We start from the raw sequence: 18,755 nt of genomic DNA on the forward strand, positions 1-18,755 counted from the left end.
GTGGAAGCCCAGAAATTAAGTAAGGGAGAATCTGGGCACTGGATGATGGTGGCGTGGACTCCCCTGTTGGCAGTGGGGATGTAAAGAGTGGATAGATGTGGGATATTTTGGGAGGTAGAAGCAACAAGACTTGCTGATGGCCAGGATCCCAGTGCCTAGAACATAGTAGACTCAATAAATATTTGTTGAATAAATGAATAAAGGCGCCAGGCTCTATATACACTTGTGTGCATCCTCTGGTATGAGGCACGTATGTAAAGATCACCCAAGACCCTAAAGGGCTGCTCTATCCTCTGCCCTAGGGGCCGGGGACCAGAGAATGCAGGTGCTGCTCAAGGAGTTGCACACAAACCAGGCATTTCTGGGAAGATTTGGCTAGTGAGCAAGGCATCCTCCCTTCTTTCCCCAATCTGCAGCAGCAAGAAAATGACAAACACCCTACCTGGGTTGCCCCAGGCTCCTAACCCCTTTGGCATCTGCAGCAGGAAGGATGGAAGCTAGACACGAAGGATTTCCCACAGGCAGAGAAGGCCAGTCTACCTTTTCCAGGATGGCCTCCAGGATGCATGCCATTCAGAGCTCTCAGGTGTTGGTCATAGGAACTCTGGGGCAGAAGATTGTCACATGGATTTGGGTGTCTTTAGGGACAGGTTATGAGCGCCTGATAGGTGTATGGGGTAGGAGCGGGACTGGAAGGAGACCTTGGCACCCACAGCTTTGGGTGGCCCTGGACGGTGCTTAGTTGAATGGCAGTGGTGAACAGGGCTGAGTGAGGGGTGCTCCTAGGTCCCACTGGCTGGAAGGAAACCTGCCTAGGCTCTGGGCCAAATAAATCATTGGGAAGGGAAGAAGAACATTTTCTCATCTGTTTAAAGGGCAACGAAGCATAGCAGCGGCCAGCCCAGCGGGAGGCAAGGCTGAGGCCAAGCGGGTGAGGCCAGGGCAGCTCCCTTCCTCGACACACCATCCTCTCCTGAGCAGCCCCACCGGCTTAGGCCTTGAGGGCTGTCTGCCTTCCAACTGGGCCATTGATGGTTGTTATTGTTGACAAAAATATTAATTGGTAATAAAATAATTACTTAGAAAGGCCCCTTCAGGGACATAACCCTTGCTAATCCATCTTTTATCTCACTGGATCCCAGACTGAGATCATTTATACCATTTCCCAGATAAGGAAACAGAGGCCCAGAAAGCTGAAGGGACTTTCTCAAGGTCATCTAGCATGGCAGGGTGACAGCAAGGCAGTTGCCCTTGTGGAGTGGATCCCCATAATCCCATCAGAGGTTCCAGAGGGGGCCCCAGTGGGGCTAAAGGGCTGAAGTGATTGTTCTTGGTCCAGCTTAGGGGGTTCAGAGGGATGTCCCTTTATTCTGCTCAAGCCCTCTGTGCTCAAGCTCTGGCCGGTGCCCTTTCCCATGCCCAGTCTCTGCCCCAGGCTCCCTGGAGGCCCCTCCTGGGGCTAAGACTTGCTCTTTTCACCCCCGCCCGAGCATCAGAGAAGTAATTTATCTTCAACCAGCTGGATTTGAATATGGAAACGATTTGTAATTACTCCAAGTCCTCCTGGGCGGCATTATTACCAGAGTGATTCTGGAAGGGCAGGGGCTCCTGGGAAAGGAGGTGGGGAAACCCTGATGCAGAGAGGTGCCTCCAGGGAGAGCCTTCCAGAGGTCAGCCCTAGTCTCGCCTGCTCACTCCTGTACAACCCTGGGGAGGTCCTGCTCTCCCCACACAGCTCCCACAACCCCCTTTGCCTTGCTGACCTCCCCACCTTGCCCCTACTGAGCCCCCGGCTAAGGGACACCATCTCTGTCAGTCCCTCACTCTGTCTACCTATGCTTCCTTGGGCATACATTTTTGTGGCTGATAGAAGGGGTCAAGAAGTCAGAAGGCTAGCGAGGAACAGAGAGACAAAAACGCTGCTGTCGATCTGGGGCCAGTCCCTCCTATCACCTCTCACCCAGCTGCATCCTGGGGAAGGAGGAGGGGGGGCCTCAGGCATCCAGCTGCATCACATCTGCAAGAGACCTGCCTAGGTTTCTCTGGGCTCCGGGTCTCTAATATGCTAATGATCATGAATATTCATAAAGAGGGAAGCAAGCTCCCTGTAGGAGAGGAGGGGGCTGGAGCTTTGGACAGGGTCCTGGAGATTTCTAAGGGGCTTGCATCCTTGTGGGCAACCCATGTCTCCACCATTTTCCCCACTTTTGCCCACCTCCTTGAAGCCCCAGTCTAGCAACCCCATTGCCCCTCCCAGTGCCCATGTAAGGAGGGGGCCCGGATTTCCCACTGCCCTGGGGTGGCTTTCAACATACTTTGCAGCTGGCAAGGCCTGCCTGGCCTGGCTTTCACATAGCAGCTGAGCCTTGAAATCCAGAGATGTCTGACTGTGTTTGAGGGTGCCTAGCAAACCCTAGGAGCCTTGCTTGCCAGTGCTAGGCCCAAGGCACAGGCCTCCTTGGGCATCCACAGCGAAAGGGAAGGTGCCGGCCCAGCCCTCCTCCCTGCCTCATAAGGCCTCATAAATTCTCTTAAGGTGACAGGTGAGATTCCTTCATCGCCCCTTATTACCTCCTTCCATTAAAGTCAATAATCTCTCACAATCACTCACAACAAATGTCAACGAGGCTGCTGGAGGTGGGAGGGACAGAAGGAGGGAAAAGAGGGCGGTTCTATGCCTCTTCCTGGTACTGCCCCTGGGAAGAGGTAGGCTCTTCTCTTCTTGCCCCATCTCGAGGGTGACACAACTTAAGGGGCATCAGTGGAGAGGTGGGGTTGGTATTTGCTGAAATGACGACTTCTTTGCACTGAAAATTTGGCCCTTCCTGGCTAGTGAACCTTCAAAAAGTATGGTCCTGAAACCATCCCACCCTCATTGCAAAGCTGAAACCATCCCACCCTTATTGCAAAGATGCCCTCTGCTGGTTTCTCCTCTGACCAAAGCCATGGGATTAACCTACTTGTGTGGGCTGCAATGGTGCGTCCCTGGTCGGCCTACCTTACTGATGGCAACATGCCCAGGCCACAAACTGCCTGACCAGAGCCCTGAACCATGGGCATCTCCCTGTGTACCGCCTGAACCATGAGGGCTCAGGCCCCACCCAACTGTTTCTGGGCTTAGTGCCAAGATGGGGAAGGGGTGGGTCTGTACATCTCTGCTGCTTCTACACAAACAGATGCAACATGGGGGCGCCCCTGGCACAGGGAAAGGCACTTGTGGGAATAGACAGGGACTCAGGAAAACATGTAACACACTGCACACGTGTAGCATCCCCGTGCCTAAGGACGTGCAACATTGCAGTTTACAGTATGCATCAAACATGTCACATTGCAGTATACATATGTGGCTGCTACATGAGTTACCCACAGTCCTCAGCACACATGTGGCACCTGTAAGCTTGCATACATACAGCATCCCTGCGCACAGGAACAAGCAACATGCATTCAGGACTTGGGCACATGTTAATACACCGTGCATGTGTGTGGCACTTGCATGCACCTACCCAGGCAACATGGCAGTGCACACTTAGGGCACCTGTATGCATATGCAAAGTTCAGCGCACATGACTGGCACCTGCATGCACAGGGACATGCAATATGCAATGCACATGGGAAGGTGAGCAAATGCTTCAGCCTGCAGGGCCCGGGACACCCTGGCGGCGCGACAAGCCTCCGGCATGGGTATAGCTGGAGGGGCGTCGCGGATCGCCTCATTCTGCGGTCCAAGAAGCAGCGGGCTGGGCGGGGGCTTACCCAGGGCTTCTCCCGCGCCGGCGCCTGGGGCCTAAGGCGGGGAGGTGGGGGGCGCGATCGGCTCGGCTGGCGCTGTTCCCCCTTTAACAGGAGGCGGCGCGCGTCGCCCCCGCCCCCCGCCCCCCGCCCCTTCTCCCGCGGCTCCTCGCGCCCGGCCCGGCGCGCGCCCCCTCCCGGGCCCGGCCCGCGCAGGCGCCGCGTCCCGCCTCGGCCGTCACTCGGCCCGGCGCGCGCTGCGGGCAGCGGCCGGAGCGGCCGGAGGAACCGGGTTCGGCGGCAGCTGCGGCGGCGGTCAGAGACCGAGGAGGATGCGGCACCGGCTCTCAGAGCCCGGGGCTGCGGCCGCCGCCCGCAAATAGGAGGCGGCGCGCAGCGCGGGCGGTGCTCGGGGCGGGGGAGCGGGGGAGCGGGGGGCGGCGCGGCAAGGAGGCGGCGGCGGCGGCGGCGGCGGCGGCGGCGGCAGGAGCCCGCGCCCGGCCCGGCGCCCGCCCGCCCGCCCGCCCCGCGCTGCTCCGCGGCGCCTTTTCTGCACCCGCCGCCCGGGAGAGCGGGAGCCTCGGCCCTCCGCGCGGCTGCAGCTACCTGCCCTGCGCCCGGCCCGGTCCCCGACTTAGGGATGGCAAACTTGCGCCCCGTGGCCGCCCCCGCCAGCGCCGGCCCCCGCTCCTGCTGCTGACGGCGCCCAGGTGAGTGCTCGGCCCCAGACCCCGACCTGGCCTCGCACCGAGCCCTGCCGGCGCGGTCCCGAGTTTCCGCACCGGCCCGGACTCGGGGCGCTCTCCTAACCCGTCTCTGCTGAATTCTCCCCCAGCCCGAACTGAGTTCGTTCAGCGTTCGCCCACCCCCATCTTCTGGGGAACTCCCAAACCTAGGGCCGAGGCCCCCTTAATCGCTGGTGAATCTCTAATCTCGGCCCCCCCCTCCCCCAGCCTGGACCGACCCTCTTACCCATCTATGCTAAAGTCTCCCCCTCCAGAATTCTGACACAGACCGTGCTTGCTGTCTCGAGTCTTTCCCTATCTCGGCCTGGATCCGGGCAGTGCGCCCCCCACCTTTATTAGAGCCCCCCCATTAACCTGCAGCTCAACTGTGTCTCCCCCTCTATTTCCCGTCACGGTCTGAATGCCGGACCCTGCTCCTCTCCTCCACTTCATCACTGCCCGGAGTCTTTCCTGTCCCCATCCATGTCTGCCCATAGTTTCTACCCTCCCCCGCGCCTGTACCCCGACCATGCTTCTTCTCTATTTCTGCCCCTAGTGCCCCCTCCCCCATATCTATCTGACCGGAGTCCCGCCTTCCCTCGCCAATCTTGCTGCAAGTCCCCTCCCCCCGGCTTGGAATTGGGGCCGTGTCCCCCGTGTCTGCTCCGCGCCCCCTCCCCTCCAGCTGAGATCCCGACTGGACCCGCATCCCTGACTCGCGTGTCCATCTTTGGCCAGAGTCTATCTGTCCATCCCCCATCCCTATCCTCCCACCCCTGGTCATAGAGCTGGGCACCAGACGCACCCTCCCGCAGCCCCAGGGCCGGCATGATCCGGAGGGGGTTGTAGGCTGTGAAGTTGGCGGCCACTCCCGCAGTCAGCTTGGTCCGAGGGCACAGCCGGGGGAAGTCCTCCGCGCCGCGGCCCGTGCAGAGCAGGCGACGGGTCTGTTGCCCGCCGGGGGGAGGGGCGCCCGGGCCGAGAGATGCCGCCTGCCTGCCCGCCTCGCCAGCTGCCGGCCGGGCTCCTGGGCGTCCTCTGGCGCCCCCTGCCCGAAGCCCGGGACCCGCCACCCCTTCTCCCGCGGGCAACCCCGGGTTTCCGCAGCCAGAGCATCAGCGGTGGCAGCAGGACTGACGCTGGGAAGTCCCTGGGGAGAGGAGATTGGTGGGCCAGGCCAGGTGCCTCCTCGTGCTAGCCATGCCCAAACACTCCTGGTTGTCAGGCCATATGTTCTGGGGGTGGGATGGGTTGGGGTGGGGTGGAGGGCTCACCCCAGCAGCAAGTCAAGAGTCCTTTGAGCCTTCACGCACAGACCAGCAGGATTGGCCGCGGGCTCCAGGACGCCTGGTTGGGCTTGTTTGTGCTTGGTCAGGTGTTGCCAGAGAGCCTCTACCCCATGGCATTTCCCATGAGGTGAGGGCTGGGGGCAAAGGTGGGCTCTGCTTGGCTTGCGCATGGAGTCGGTTGTGGGGGAATCCACCTGACCCTGGGACAGAGCAAGCACCTGGGGAGTATCCTCTGCACTGCTACTGGGGTGAGGGGCAGTGTGGACTCTGCGCAGGATATGTCCTGGTGATGGTAGTGGGGAGGTTAGGGAGGGTCTTCTCTGGACCAAGATTGAGAGAAGAGATCTTCCCCTCTTCTTCCCTCTCTCCTCCTTCCGCTCTCTCTTCTGCCCCCTTTCTGTATCACTCTTCAAAAGGACATGTCTAGTCTGGGGTGTGCGTGCGTGGTCTGCATTTCTGTAACACAAAGTGAGGTTCCATCTGGTATCTGCCCCCATCTCTCCCTCCCTTCCCACCCCCAATTAATGAAGCTGAGTAAGTAGTTAGGAACTCAGCTTTCGGTCAGACGACCTACGTTCAAAAGCTGTGTGACATGGGCACGCTACTTAATCTTTCTGAGCCTCAGTTGACCCTCTATAAAATGGGTCAGTGATCACTGCCTCATATAGCTGTTGGGAGAATGAAGTTAGGTTGTTTATATAGAGTGTCTGGCACCTAGCAATGCTCAATATTGATAGGGGTGTGGGGCTGTTTCTGTTCAAGGCCAAGGTCAGGCCCCTCTCCACTCCACTCCTAATCCCAAAGGAGAAAAATGAAAAACAGGTTCCAGTGCCTTCACTCCAACCCCCAGTATAATAAAGACAGAAACACCTTTAGCCCCCAGTCCCCACTTTTCCCCCAAAGTATGGGTGCAGGGGGAGCCAGTGACTGTCAGTTTCCCTCATCTCCTCCTTGGTCCTGCAACTTCCCACTATATTTCTCTGGGATCAGCTCTGGCCAGAGGGATGTTAGTGAAAGCCAGGCCATGGTCTCTGGGGTCTTGGTTCAAGTGTAGAGGCTGCAGAGGTGGGAGAAGTACAGAGAAGAAACCCCAGTCAGAGTCCCCGAAGGCAGGCAGCCTGTTAGGGGGAGCCCAGGTGGGAAATCACTCAGCCACAGAAGAGCCTCTGCTGACCCCAGGAGGTCAGACACCATCAGGAATTTCCCAGGGCCCTTTGCCTCGGGTCAGAGTTAGCAGGGCCACCGGGCCTGAGGGCCTGAGGAGTTTGAAGAAACCTGGCTTTGGCCTGAGTAGCTTGGGGGCAGGGACGGTGGCACAGAGGAAGGGGACTCGAACCTGTGATGGCTGGAAGTCCTCTGGGTAGTGTGGCCGGACCTGGGTCCCACCGGGGAGTGGCAGCCTCCTCATCACCCGCCTGCCCCGGCAGCCCTGACATTGGGGAACAAAAGCATTCGGTTCCTGTAGCAACGGCGGCTCCAGCTGCTGCAAAGTTCCGGGGAGGCGGGCGGAGGGCGGCTGAGTCACCGCCCCCTCCCCCGCCGCCCGCGCGGCACCGCCCCCAGGGGCCGAGGGCTGCCCCTTGTCCCCCTTCCAGTTCTGCCCGCGTTTTCCTCCTTAAGGAGGAACCCCCTCCCCTAAGAGAGCGACCCTCTCTGGCAGTCGGAGCGGGAGGACTGCACAGAGGGGGTCGCTCCCTCCCCTCGGCCCAGTCCCCAGCTCCGGAGGCAGGATGGAGGGTGTGCGTCCCCCAGGGCGACAGAGCTCTGGGAGAGCGGCTCCTGAGGACCCTGTCCTTGGGTCCGAGAGCTGGCAGAGGACCCAAAGGCACCGAGTGGGGGTCACCGCCTGCGTGGCGGCCTGGGCAGGTCGGGCGGCGAGCGCCCGGGAGGCGGAGGGTGAGTGACGGGCGGGCGAATTGGAGCTGCCAGGTGGATAAACGCGACGGATGTGCGCGTCGCCGCGCCCCTTCCCCCGGCCCGCCCCTCCCCCACCACCCAGCGTGAATGGGAGTCATCCTGGGAATCCCGGACCGGCCCTGGGCCTGAGACACCCCTCTCCCGCTGCTCTGCCCCTTACCCCACAGTCTTGCCTTGGCCCTTTCAGCTGCTGAAAGCTTTGAATTCCTTAATTGGTGCAGAAGGGAAGCTGGGGAGCCCTGAGGGGTGGAAAGAAAGGGGACTTGAGTGTGTTTGGGCAGAGTGAGATTCTTGGGTTTGCTGGGGTCAGGGGCATGTGGTGAAGGCAGCCCCCAGCCCCCTAGAGGAGGGGCCTTGGTAGGGTTAAAAGTGAGAGGGAGACTACTTCAGCCAGCTCCGCACCCATCTCTGAGGCAGGAGGCCTTTTGATCCTCCTCTCTATCAGCCACCTCTGGCCCAGGAAGTTCTTCCTCAGAGCTGACTTTAGTACCTCTCCTATCTAACTCTTGTGCAGGGATGGGTCTGTGGTCTTCCTGGGTTTGGAGGTAGCCAAGCCACTTATGGTTCAACCCAAAGAGCCTTCCCAGAGGCAGTGCCCTGTACCTCAGCAGGCAAGAGGGCAGCGTTTATGAGGTCCTGAAAAGACAGAGAGGAGACAGGGCTGTGAGCTAGGCTCTGTGCTGGGAACTTGTTGGGAGGCTGATGAGGTGTCTACCATCCCCAGGGCAAGGCTCATGGTCTGCATTGCACAGAGAGGGAAACTGAGGCTCAGGGGGGTTAATCATGACTAAGAGCCACTTGGGCTGCCTGTGAGGCAAGGATCATCCTTCTAGGTCCCCTTCCTGGGTGGCTCAGGGAGAGGCCTCTGGGTCATCAGTGCCCCCAGGAGGACAGGCCTGGCTATACACAGGCAGGAGGGTCTTCAATGAACCAGTGGCTGTCTGTGACCCAGCTTGGAATTGGGTCTTTGCCTTATTTTGAATGGTGGGAAGTAATATAAAAAGGCGCCCCAAAAGGTCTTATGTCATAGCCGGCACAGTGAGGGTTACACATGTCCAGGACGAAATCCCAGAATGAGCGTGAAGGTGTCTGAAGGAGACTGAGGGGAGGAGGGGGGTTGGATTGGGTTAAAAGTGACTCCGTTCTGGAGAAGCCAGCCTGTGGCTCTGAAGGATGTGGACCTTGTGCTTCTTGATGGGGCGGGGCTGTGGAGTAGGGAGCAGCAGCCTAGGAGCAGGGTAGGGGAGGGAGATCCAGCTTCAGACATGCAAAGGAAGGCCCCGCAGAGGATCCTGCCTGACACTTAGCTGTCATATGCTGAGCCTCAGAGGGCCAGATACTCATGTATGTTCTCAGTCGAGAATGCGTGTGCACCTCTGTGCATAAGTGTGAGCCTCCACACCCCTGTGTGTGCGTGTTAACTCCTGAGTGTGTGTGACAGCATGAATCTGTGGGTTTCACCTGTGTGCATGTCCGTGTACATATGTATCCGTTCATATGCAGAACTCCTGTGAACATCTGTGCCCTCATGCTTTGGTGTGTGTGTCCTCAGGGCACAAGGGTGTTCAAACCCATGTGTGTTGGTGTGTATGTGAGGGGAGGTTCCCTGAGCTGCTGTAAGTGGGGGAGGGGAGGCCGATTATAATGAGCCCCTACCTCCCCTCCACTGAGCCGCAGCCATGGCCTGAATTTTGCAGCTTAAAAATAATTGGGGGCAGCAGGGGGATTGGATGTCACTCATCATCAGCAGCTGGCTTGGCTAGTGCCGCAGCAGGTGGGGCGAGCTGAGCAGTTTGGGATAGGCATGATGTAGGGTGGGAAAGACCAGGGGTCTGATCCCTTTTTCAGCTCTGAGGAGGAGGGTGGGTGGTGGCAGGGAGAGGCGCAGCCTGTCTGGCTTCCGCCAAATAACTCCATGTGGGTCTTGGGAGGAGGGTGGGGTGGCTCCTCTGCAGTGAGTAGGTCTGCCTGGAGCTACTCCACCATCTCCCCCAGCCCCTGTATGGCTGGGAGGAGAAGATGCTTGCTTGGGCCTGGCTTGGAGGTGCAGCATGAGGGGATGTGGGATCTGGAGCAGTGGGGAGCTCCATGGATGCTGCACAGGGACTGGAAAGTTGGGGTTCTAAATTCTGTCCCCCCTCTGCCTGCTGTTTAGACTCCTGAAGACCCAAGGGGAAGTCTGTTCCCTGGGAGCAACTGTGTCTTGGGAGAATCTAGTCATACCTGTGAATTATCCTGTGTTTCTGATTCAGTCCCCAGAGCTAATAGCTGGTCCATCTGGCCTGAAGCCTGAGCAGCAAGCCTAGGGAAGGAGCAGAGGCTACTGGTGGAGGGAGACAGGCCTGGGCTGGGCCTCAGATCCTGGGCTTGCATCCTCTCTGGCCACCTTTGTGTGATCTGGAGTGGGTTGTCTCCCTTTTCCTAGCACCATCTTTTCTCCTCTGATGAGGACCAGCTGGGCTCTAGGGGGCCCATGCAGTGCTGTGAGCTATCCTGTGGCATGCAGGAGGGAGGCCGCTTGGATTACTTGGGGAGTAGGACTGGAAGTGGGGCTGATTCAGACCATGCGCTAGGTTCCATTTTCTGGGCAGTTGGGTAGAGGCTGCACAGGCTGTGGGCAGTGACACAGCCCTGGCCTGGTGGATGGGAGGGCACCTGCAGCTCCCCCCATCCTCAGCCCTTACCCACTCTGGCCTGACTGCTCTGTGTGTCTGTATGGGTCGGGCTTGGGTCCTAGGTGCCCACCCACACCTGGAGTACATTCACACCTGTTGGGAGCTCAGCTTAGGGCAGCACTTTAAGGGAAGGTAGAAAGCAACAAGCTTGGGTCCCCACTCTTAGGAACTGGAAGACCCATAAGCTGAATGGACTAGCCTTGGGGAAACAGTATAGGAGAGAGGTCACGACTGGCTGGTGGCTTCACAGGTGGGTAGTGGGGGATGGGGTAGCAGGCCCTGAACCAGGCCTTGGAAGATAATCCCATGGAGCTGGAGGGGAAGAGGGAAGTAAGAGGGGGAATTTCTGTACCCATTTTACAGATGAGAAAACAGGCTCATGAGGGTCACCCACCCAGCAGGTGGCTGGCTGGGTTGGGGCTCAAGCCCAATGTCCCCTTACTCGGTGCCTCTCCCCCTTATTCCAACCAGGAAATCCACAGCAGTGATACCTGTGACGTCCACACTGACAGTGCCCTCCTGTGGGCATGGCTCAGGTTGTGCGCAGTTCCTGGCACACTGGCTGTAACTCCGCCCCTTTCTCTCCCTCTCAGTAAAGCAAGTGAGTGAGAATGACATTGTTCCAGGAATAACCTCAAATTGCTCTAATTTATAAAAAAGCAAATCGTAGTCAAACATCACCACTTTGACAATTACCACAGGATTACGCGGTGACATGCCTCACAGCTGATCATGACACACGGGGACGGAGAGCAAGAGTTATGGAGAATACAGGTTGGATGGTGAGGCTGGGGCTGGATCTGAATGCAAGGCGAATATGCTTGTAGTTGATGGGCTGACTCTGAGGAAACAGAACGATGGCAACAACAACTACTGTTTCTTCAGGGCTCACAAGATTCCAGGCACTCTTGCGAGTCCTTTCCCTTACTTATCTCATTTCACCCTTGTAGGAAACTTGTGCGATAGGTCCTATCATTGGTCCATTTTACAGGTAAGGAAACTGAGGCTCAGAGAGGTCAAGTCCCTTGTCTAAGTTCACACAGGTGGACCCAGGTGACACTTCAAAGACCAGGGTCTTAACTTATGAGGCCCACTCCCGCAGCTCACCATAGAAGGTTCAGAGCCCATGCTGGCTGTGCTGGGGGCCCGCTGACCACTGTCTCTCTCCACAGGGCAAGGGACATAGGATGACCCCAGCCTGTCCCCTCTTACTGTCTGTGATTCTGTCCCTGCGCCTGGCCGCCGCCTTCGACCCCGCCCCCAGTGCCTGCTCTGCCCTGGCCTCGGGTGTGCTCTACGGGGCCTTCTCGCTGCAGGACCTCTTTCCTACCATCGCCTCGGGCTGCTCCTGGACCCTGGAGAACCCTGACCCCACCAAGTACTCCCTCTACCTGCGCTTCAACCGCCAGGAGCAGGTGTGCGCACACTTTGCCCCCCGCCTGCTGCCCCTGGACCACTACCTGGTCAACTTTACCTGCCTGCGGCCTAGCCCCGAGGAGGCGGTGGCCCAGGCGGAGTCAGAGGTGGGGCGGCCAGAAGAGGAGGAGGCAGAGGCGGCAGCGGGGTTGGAGCTGTGCAGCGGCTCGGGCCCCTTTACCTTCCTGCACTTCGACAAGAACTTCGTGCAGCTGTGCCTGTCGGCTGAGCCCTCCGAGGCCCCGCGCCTGCTGGCGCCCGCTGCCCTAGCCTTCCGCTTTGTCGAGGTCTTGCTCATCAACAACAACAACTCTAGCCAGTTCACCTGTGGTGTGCTCTGCCGCTGGAGTGAGGAGTGTGGCCGCGCTGCCGGCAGGGCCTGCGGCTTTGCTCAGCCAGGCTGCAGCTGCCCTGGAGAGGCGGGGGCCGGCTCCGCCACCACCACATCTCCAGGCCCTCCTGCTGCCCACACCCTGTCCAATGCCCTGGTGCCCGGGGGCCCAGCCCCACCTGCTGAGGCCGATTTGCACTCGGGGAGCAGCAATGATCTGTTCACAACCGAGATGAGATATGGTGAGTCTGAGCAGGGCCTGGGTGGGGCGGGGTCTGCAGGGGCTGACAGTGTCCCTGGTGTCCATCCTGGCAGATCCTCGGCCATGCATGTAGCTGTTCACTGATGTCACCCCTCTGCTGAGCCTTGTCCAAATGTTGCAGTCACCAAAATGCATGGCAGTGAGACCTCACTCTTGAAGAGTTTGGAGACTGGCTAGATGAATGGGGGCACAGATCAGATAATGCAGGGTGATATATAAACCCAGGGAGGGACCTCCTCACTGGGCAGCCAGGGGAGGCTCCCTGAAGGAAGTAATACAGGAACAGAGACCTGAAGGACAAGCAGAAGTGAGATGAGGGCATTCTAGGCAGAGCAAGAAGCGTGCACAAAGGCCCAAGGCTGGGAGTGATCGTGGCAGGCCCTGGTGCTGCAAGTTGACAAGTTTGCCTGGAGGCTGGAGTAGGCAGGGAACAGGGATGCATTCCTGTCCACACAGGTCAGTGAGTTTTGGCAGTTGCCCCGGGGTCAGGGCAGAGAGAGGCAAGGAAGAGTGTCCCTGGGTGAAGAGGCCTGAGCTTCCAGGCTGCCTTGGAGGGCTGGGCTGGCTCAGCTCCCGGTGTCCCCTGTCTCCCCCCTCAGGGCCCATGTCTTCTGGGACCGAGGCCGCCAGCTGCTAGAGCTTCCTGCTGACTGGGCAAAAGCTCTGCGAGCCCTTGAGTCCTGCCTGCTCCTGCTCCCACCCCAGCTCCCTCAGCCACGGCTGCCTTCTACAGACCCTGCTTCCTGCAGCTTCAAGGCCCTGAGGGCCTCAGCTGGATCCTGTGTGCCCGCTGAACAGTGCTGGGCCGGGGACTGACCAGGAGACCTGGAGGGAACAGGGACCGATGACATGGGGATGGGAAGGAGGCAGGTCTGGGGTCTGGTCTGCAGCTCTGGTACCGACAGGGAGGCCTCTCCTCTCTCTGGGCCTCAGTTTCCCCATTTGGGATACAGGTGCTGGCCTATCCTCATGAGGATCAAGGATGCAGGGATAGAGGATGGAAAGGGCATCTGGATTTCACTGGGAGAGTGTTTACAAGAAGACAGGGTATCATGTGAGGGCTGCTAGGAGTGCTGGAGGAGAGCAGCCTGTCCCCAGCCCTGCTTTGCTGGCTAGAGCCCTGGAGTTGGCCTCTACCTTTGACTGTTACCTTGAGTTGATCCCTTTATTTTTGGTGGGCAGTGGTTTCTTTGTAGAATGGGGAGGTATCCCTGAATTAATTAGAGGGGGTAGTTATCTTGAAAGTAGCCTAACCCAGTACTTTTGATGGGGGCCTTCTTGGCTTCTCCAGTGAGACATCTGACATCGTGCCCATCCACGGCAAGTGCCCAGTGGCCTTGCTGTGGCCTCTCTCCCAGGCTAGCTTGGCCTCTAACGGCGGTCAATGAAGCCGTCCGAGTGACAGCCGGGCTGCGGGTAGGTTACAGGCCCTGGAGGCTGGCCTGGGATTTAGTGCCTGTAGGAAGAAATTGAATTTCGCTTCTTTGTTGAACATCGGCGGAGAACGCCAGGCGTATATCAGGAGGTTTATGGCTCTTCCTGCATGGCCACCACTGCCTGTCACTCTGTGGGGGTCTCCCCCATCGTGCTCAGCTGCAGGCGGGTTCTTTTGTCTGGCTTTCCCTGCGGTCCATCGGCCCAGTGATCTGCAGTGGACGGAGCAAGGCTCTGCCCTCATGGGCGGGCACCATCTGGGCAGGCTGCCATGTGGAGCGCAGAGCCAGGAGCAGCCAGCTGGGCTTGGTTGAAGCCGGAAGCAGGAGTTGGTTGGTAGCTGGGGTGTCTTTGGGGATCAGAGAGGGCCGGTGATGGGAAAGGCACCATCATCAGAGCCTCTGCAGAGGCCTCTGGGGCTAGAGATGGGTGGAGATTGGATGCCTGATTATTCCTGGGCATGAGGCCAGGTGTCCCTCTGAGCAGGGAGCCCTGAGCTGGGGCTCCCAGCTGTTCCCAAGCCTGACCTCTGCTCTTGCCCCTTGTCCTACTTGGCATGTTTCCTTGGGGTTGCTTTTCAGGGAGGGCCCCTGTAGGGAGTTGGCATGGGATGATGTGGCATCAGCTGTCATAAGTGGGCTCACATGGCACACTGGTGCCCAGAGCTGGGCTGGCACAGCCCCTTCCCCTCCCTTGGCAGGCAGGAAGCTCTTCTATTCTGCCGTCCCCTCCCTCCTGCCCAACCTTTCTGGTGTGAGACATAGCGGGCACATGACTGTTTGTTCCACATGTCAGGGCATGTCTGAGGGTCCGTGGCACCGTCTGTGCCTTGTGGCAGCACCACCTTTGCCGAGCCTTTGGCCCCCTCCATTCCTCCCGTTGTCTCCTCCCCACTGGGCTGCAGGAGAATGGACTGGCACCTGCAGCTGCCAGACTGAGAGCAAGATTCGTGGGGATGGTAGTGAACAGGAAGGGTGAGACCCTTGTCCTGGCCCCTCTCCCAGGCACCAGGGCAGGGAAGCTGTGTTCATCTTCTCTGGGACACCCCCGAGGAGGATCCACAGCGAGGCCTAGCAGGGTGGGCTTGGGCTGGTACCGGAAGAGCACTGGGCTGGGGGCTGGTGGGCAGTGACTGGGCGGAGTGCCTGGGACGCCTCAGAGCCGAGTGAGTTTGACAAGAGGGTACAGGCGCCTGTTAATTTCACGCAAACTGCCTTTGATAGATCTCTTGTTATTTTTGGTGAGTTGAGCCATAAATTTGTGCCATCTTGCTGCCGCAATCTGTTAAGTGGGGGAAAAGGAAGAAAAGAAAGGCAGGCAGGAAGGAGCTTGGTGGAGGACTGGCACGGAGGCTGGCTGAGGTCAGGGCTGGAAGGCGGGCCGCAGAGTTAGTGCCAGCTGCAGGGCTCAGCTCCTGATGGCCAGTGCCAGCCTGCAGTTCCTGCCCACTGACCCTCTAATCCTGAGGAGGCACTGGGCGGTGGGAATGGCTGTGCCCAGTGATACTTGGGAGAAAGAACCCCGCCTCATGCACGCCTCTCTCCTTGGCCACAATCCCTGCCTCCCCTGTGGGCACTGGCCTGCCCCTGGCTGCTTGCTGCAGGCTCACCCTCCCCATCATCAGGCTCCATCCTTGAGGTGTGGCCACCAGGTGAACCTGGGGTCTCCTGGGAGGCAAGAGTGGGCTCAAAACCCCACCTGCCACTGCTGCTCTGTGACTTGGACAAGGTGCTGCCCATCTTGGGGCCTCAGAACCCCCAGTTATCTGTGTGTCACCCCCGATCGAGCCCCCAGCAAATCCCCAGTGCTACCGAAACTCCTCAGCCTGGTGTCCAAGCCCCACCCGGGACCTAGCTACCGCCTGCTTTTGAGCCTTCTTTCGAATTCTCCCCCACCCTTTCAACTGAGGCTCCTCGAATGGTGTTTGCCCTTGGTTATCCAGAACTCCTGCATCCTTCTAAGCACTGCTCAAGCCCTGTCCCCTCTAGGAAGCTGCCTCTGATTTGCCCAGCCCTGTCCTAAGATTGGCGTTTCCCTCCCAGCGCTCAGACCCTGCTGCTCTCTCGGCCATCCTGGTCTGGCAGCAGGAAGTGGGGGCCTTCCCTGCCTGTTGGGGGCCCAGGCAGTGAGGAGGCAGGGTGGGGGCGGGGAGACCCAGCACACACGGTGGTGGTATTTCCTGGAAGGTCCTTCCAGCCCAGATCTGTGCTGGTGGGGCTCTGTGTGCTCTACCATAGGGTGGGGAGTGGGGCCCAGACATCCCCAGACATCTCAGCAGGGACTGAGTTCCAGCCAATCCCTCACACACATCTTCATGTCTTTATCAGAGTAGAGTTTGTGCCAGGCCTAGGGCTGGCTCTGAATGAGTAGGAGGTGAGCTAGGCACACTGTCTGCCCACCGGTGTGGGAGGGAGAGCACTAACTAGGACAGTGGTGGTCAAGGCCACAGACTGAAGTCGCCCAGTCCGGGTTCAGTTTTGGACCTTACCACTGACTAGCTGAGTGACTGTTGGTAAGTTCCTTCGCTCCCACTTCATCACCTGTAAAGCAGGGGTAGTGAGAGCTATTCCACAGAGCTGTGGGGAGGCTTCAGTGAGAGGATGAGAGTAAGTGCCCAGTGCCTGGCACATGGTAGATGCCTAACAAAGTAGTAGCTGGGTCATCATAATTTAGTGTAATAGGTACGATTGTGACCCTGCCAGATGTCAGAGGAAGAGGAAGAGTAAGGGATTAAACCACAAAGGGGAGGAAGGTTGTCTAAAGAAGGTGATTTGGAGTTGAGTTTTAAGGAGTGAATAGGAATTCACTAGCCTGTGAAATTTCTCTTTCAATTGTATCATTTTTTAAATTTAATATATTAAAAATAAGTTTCATATCCTAAATGGAAAGAGTATCATTTATCTGAAATAGAAGATAACCAAAGAAACAACCACAGTGAAAACAAAGCGCCGTTATTAACTTCTAGCTAGATGCTTTTCCTACCTCTCCATTTGTTAGAGAGAGGAATTAGCACACATTGGGGATGTGTTAAAGTCTGGAACTGCACAGGCTTTATCTCTCATGCAGTTGGAAGGATTAAAGTGACCATGTAATTTATCATCTAAACTGTGACACAACTGAGGTTATGAAAGGGAAGAGGTGGGTACCATCAATTACATCAGGACAACAGGCACAAACCAGACTATCCCGCACAAACTGATGAAGAGACCTGGGAGAGCCTGACATCCTCAGTCCAGGATCCAGTGTCATTTAATGGCACATTTGTGAGCCGCCCCAAGTCATCTTCCGCCCCTGAGAGCTTGGGGAAGCTCTCAGGAGGAAGGGCTTTCGAGGTAGAGGAAACAGCCTGTGCAAGGGCGTGGAGGTGTGAACCACACTGGGGGTAGGAGCTATAAAGAGACTGGAGCTGCTGGATGGTAGCCCTGGTGGAGGGAGACGGGGCCAGGGCCTTGACTGCCATCCCAGGACACTGGGGCCTCATCCTCTTGGCCAAGGGCTTTATGGCAGCAAGAAACTGGGCGTCTTGGGGGAAGCAGGCTGAGTCAGACACGATCCCTGCTCTCGAGGAGCTTCTGGCCACATGGGGGAGGTGGCAGGGACCCAGCTCTCTGTGGTGGGAGGCTGAGTAGATAGGTCAGCAGCCTGGGGAGGAAGAATTATTGGAGGGGGGGCGGTCTGGCATTCTGGCTAGGTACATGATCTCATAGGGGTACCCAGTTTCATTGGACTGCAGGGGTAGAGCCTGTGCCTTTCAAAAGCCACCTCTTTCCCCCACTGCGCCCTGTGATTCTGATACACTGTGGGGTGCAAGAAGCACTGCTGGGGATGGGGTGCCATGGGGGGACACGACAGAGCATGTGTCAAGGGGATCAGTCGGCTCCTGCTCAGGGCTCTGGGACCAGCCTCAGGAAGGAAGCAGGGAGCCCAGGGAAGGGACGATTGGTTTGTAAATCACAGCGCTCTCTCCCCGTGGAAGTGATGATTATTGTGGTTATTTTTAACACATTCATACCATAGTAGGCTGAGGGCACAGGACTGTGTGGAGTTTGGGGGGCGGAGTCTGTGAAGCACAGCATAGCAGGTATCTGCAGTCCTGTGCAAGTGACAAAGAGCCTGTGCTCACCCCGCCTGCTGGCACCAGGGGTGAAGCAAGAGGGGCCTCTCTGTGGTTGGGGTGGAGGAACTCCCAGCAATATCTGGCCCATGTTTGCTGAATGCCTGTCTTCCCAGAAGCTAGGCCCTCTGAACAAGAGCAGCATGGGAGACTGAGACCCTTCCTCAGGGACCACAGGAGGGATGAGCCCAGGATCCTCACAGGTATAGAAGAAGGTGGCCTGGGGACTAGGCCATAGAAAAGAGGACCAGCATATCCAAACCACTGTATTGTCAGTCTAGGAAGGCTTCCTGGAGGAGGTGGCAACTGACATGTAGATGATTTTGGCAGATTGCAATAGAGGGAAGGGTATTTCAAGGGCAGGGAATAGTGTTAGCAGATGTGTGGAGGGAGGAAAGCATTTGTACATTCTAGGGATAATGAAAAGGGGTTACATCTCCCTTTCTTTTTTGTTCTTTTTCTCTTTTTTTCTTTCTTTCTTTCTTTCCTTTCTTTCTTTCTCTCTCTCTCTCTCTGTCTCTCTTTCTTTCTCTCTCTCTCTCTCTTTTTCTGAAACAGGGACTCCTCTGTCTTCCAGACTGGAGTGCAGTGGCACAATCATGGCTTACTGCAGCCTCGAACTCGTGGCCTCAAACAATCCTCCCACCTCAGCTTCCCAAGTAGCTGGGACTACAGGCACATGCCACCAAACCCAGCTAAAATTTTTTTGTATTTCTTTGTAGAGACGGGGTTTCACCATGTTTCCCAGGCTGGTCTTGAATTCCTGGGCTCAAACGATCCGCCCTCCTCGGCTTCCCAAAGGGCTTGATTGCAGGCGTGAGCCACCTCATTCAGCTGACATCTCCTTTCCATTGAGAGCGGAT

The 18,755-nt window shown here is 57.8% G+C and overlaps 1 protein-coding gene across 15 annotated transcripts in view; it reads left to right on the forward strand.

The window, feature by feature from the left end:
• Positions 1-4,286: 4,286 nt before the first annotated feature.
• Positions 4,287-18,755, forward strand: part of ADGRB2 (adhesion G protein-coupled receptor B2) — a 36,991-nt gene continuing 22,522 nt past the window's right edge. For 13 of the 15 annotated variants that reach the window (XM_055390391.2, XM_055390407.2, XM_055390399.2 and 10 more), the window contains exons 1-2: positions 7,070-7,639; positions 11,508-12,324. In XM_055390391.2, coding sequence (XP_055246366.2) covers positions 7,085-7,639; positions 11,508-12,324 — 1,372 coding nt within the window. In that variant the 5' untranslated portion in view covers positions 7,070-7,084. Of the gene's footprint in view, positions 4,440-7,069; positions 7,640-11,507; positions 12,325-18,755 lie in introns of those variants that run through there. The other 2 variants (XM_019014288.4, XM_019014330.4) reach the window with 2 other exon arrangements.

Source organism: Gorilla gorilla, chromosome 1 (assembly GCF_029281585.2).
Source record: "Gorilla gorilla gorilla isolate KB3781 chromosome 1, NHGRI_mGorGor1-v2.1_pri, whole genome shotgun sequence".
NCBI lineage: Eukaryota > Metazoa > Chordata > Mammalia > Primates > Hominidae > Gorilla > Gorilla gorilla.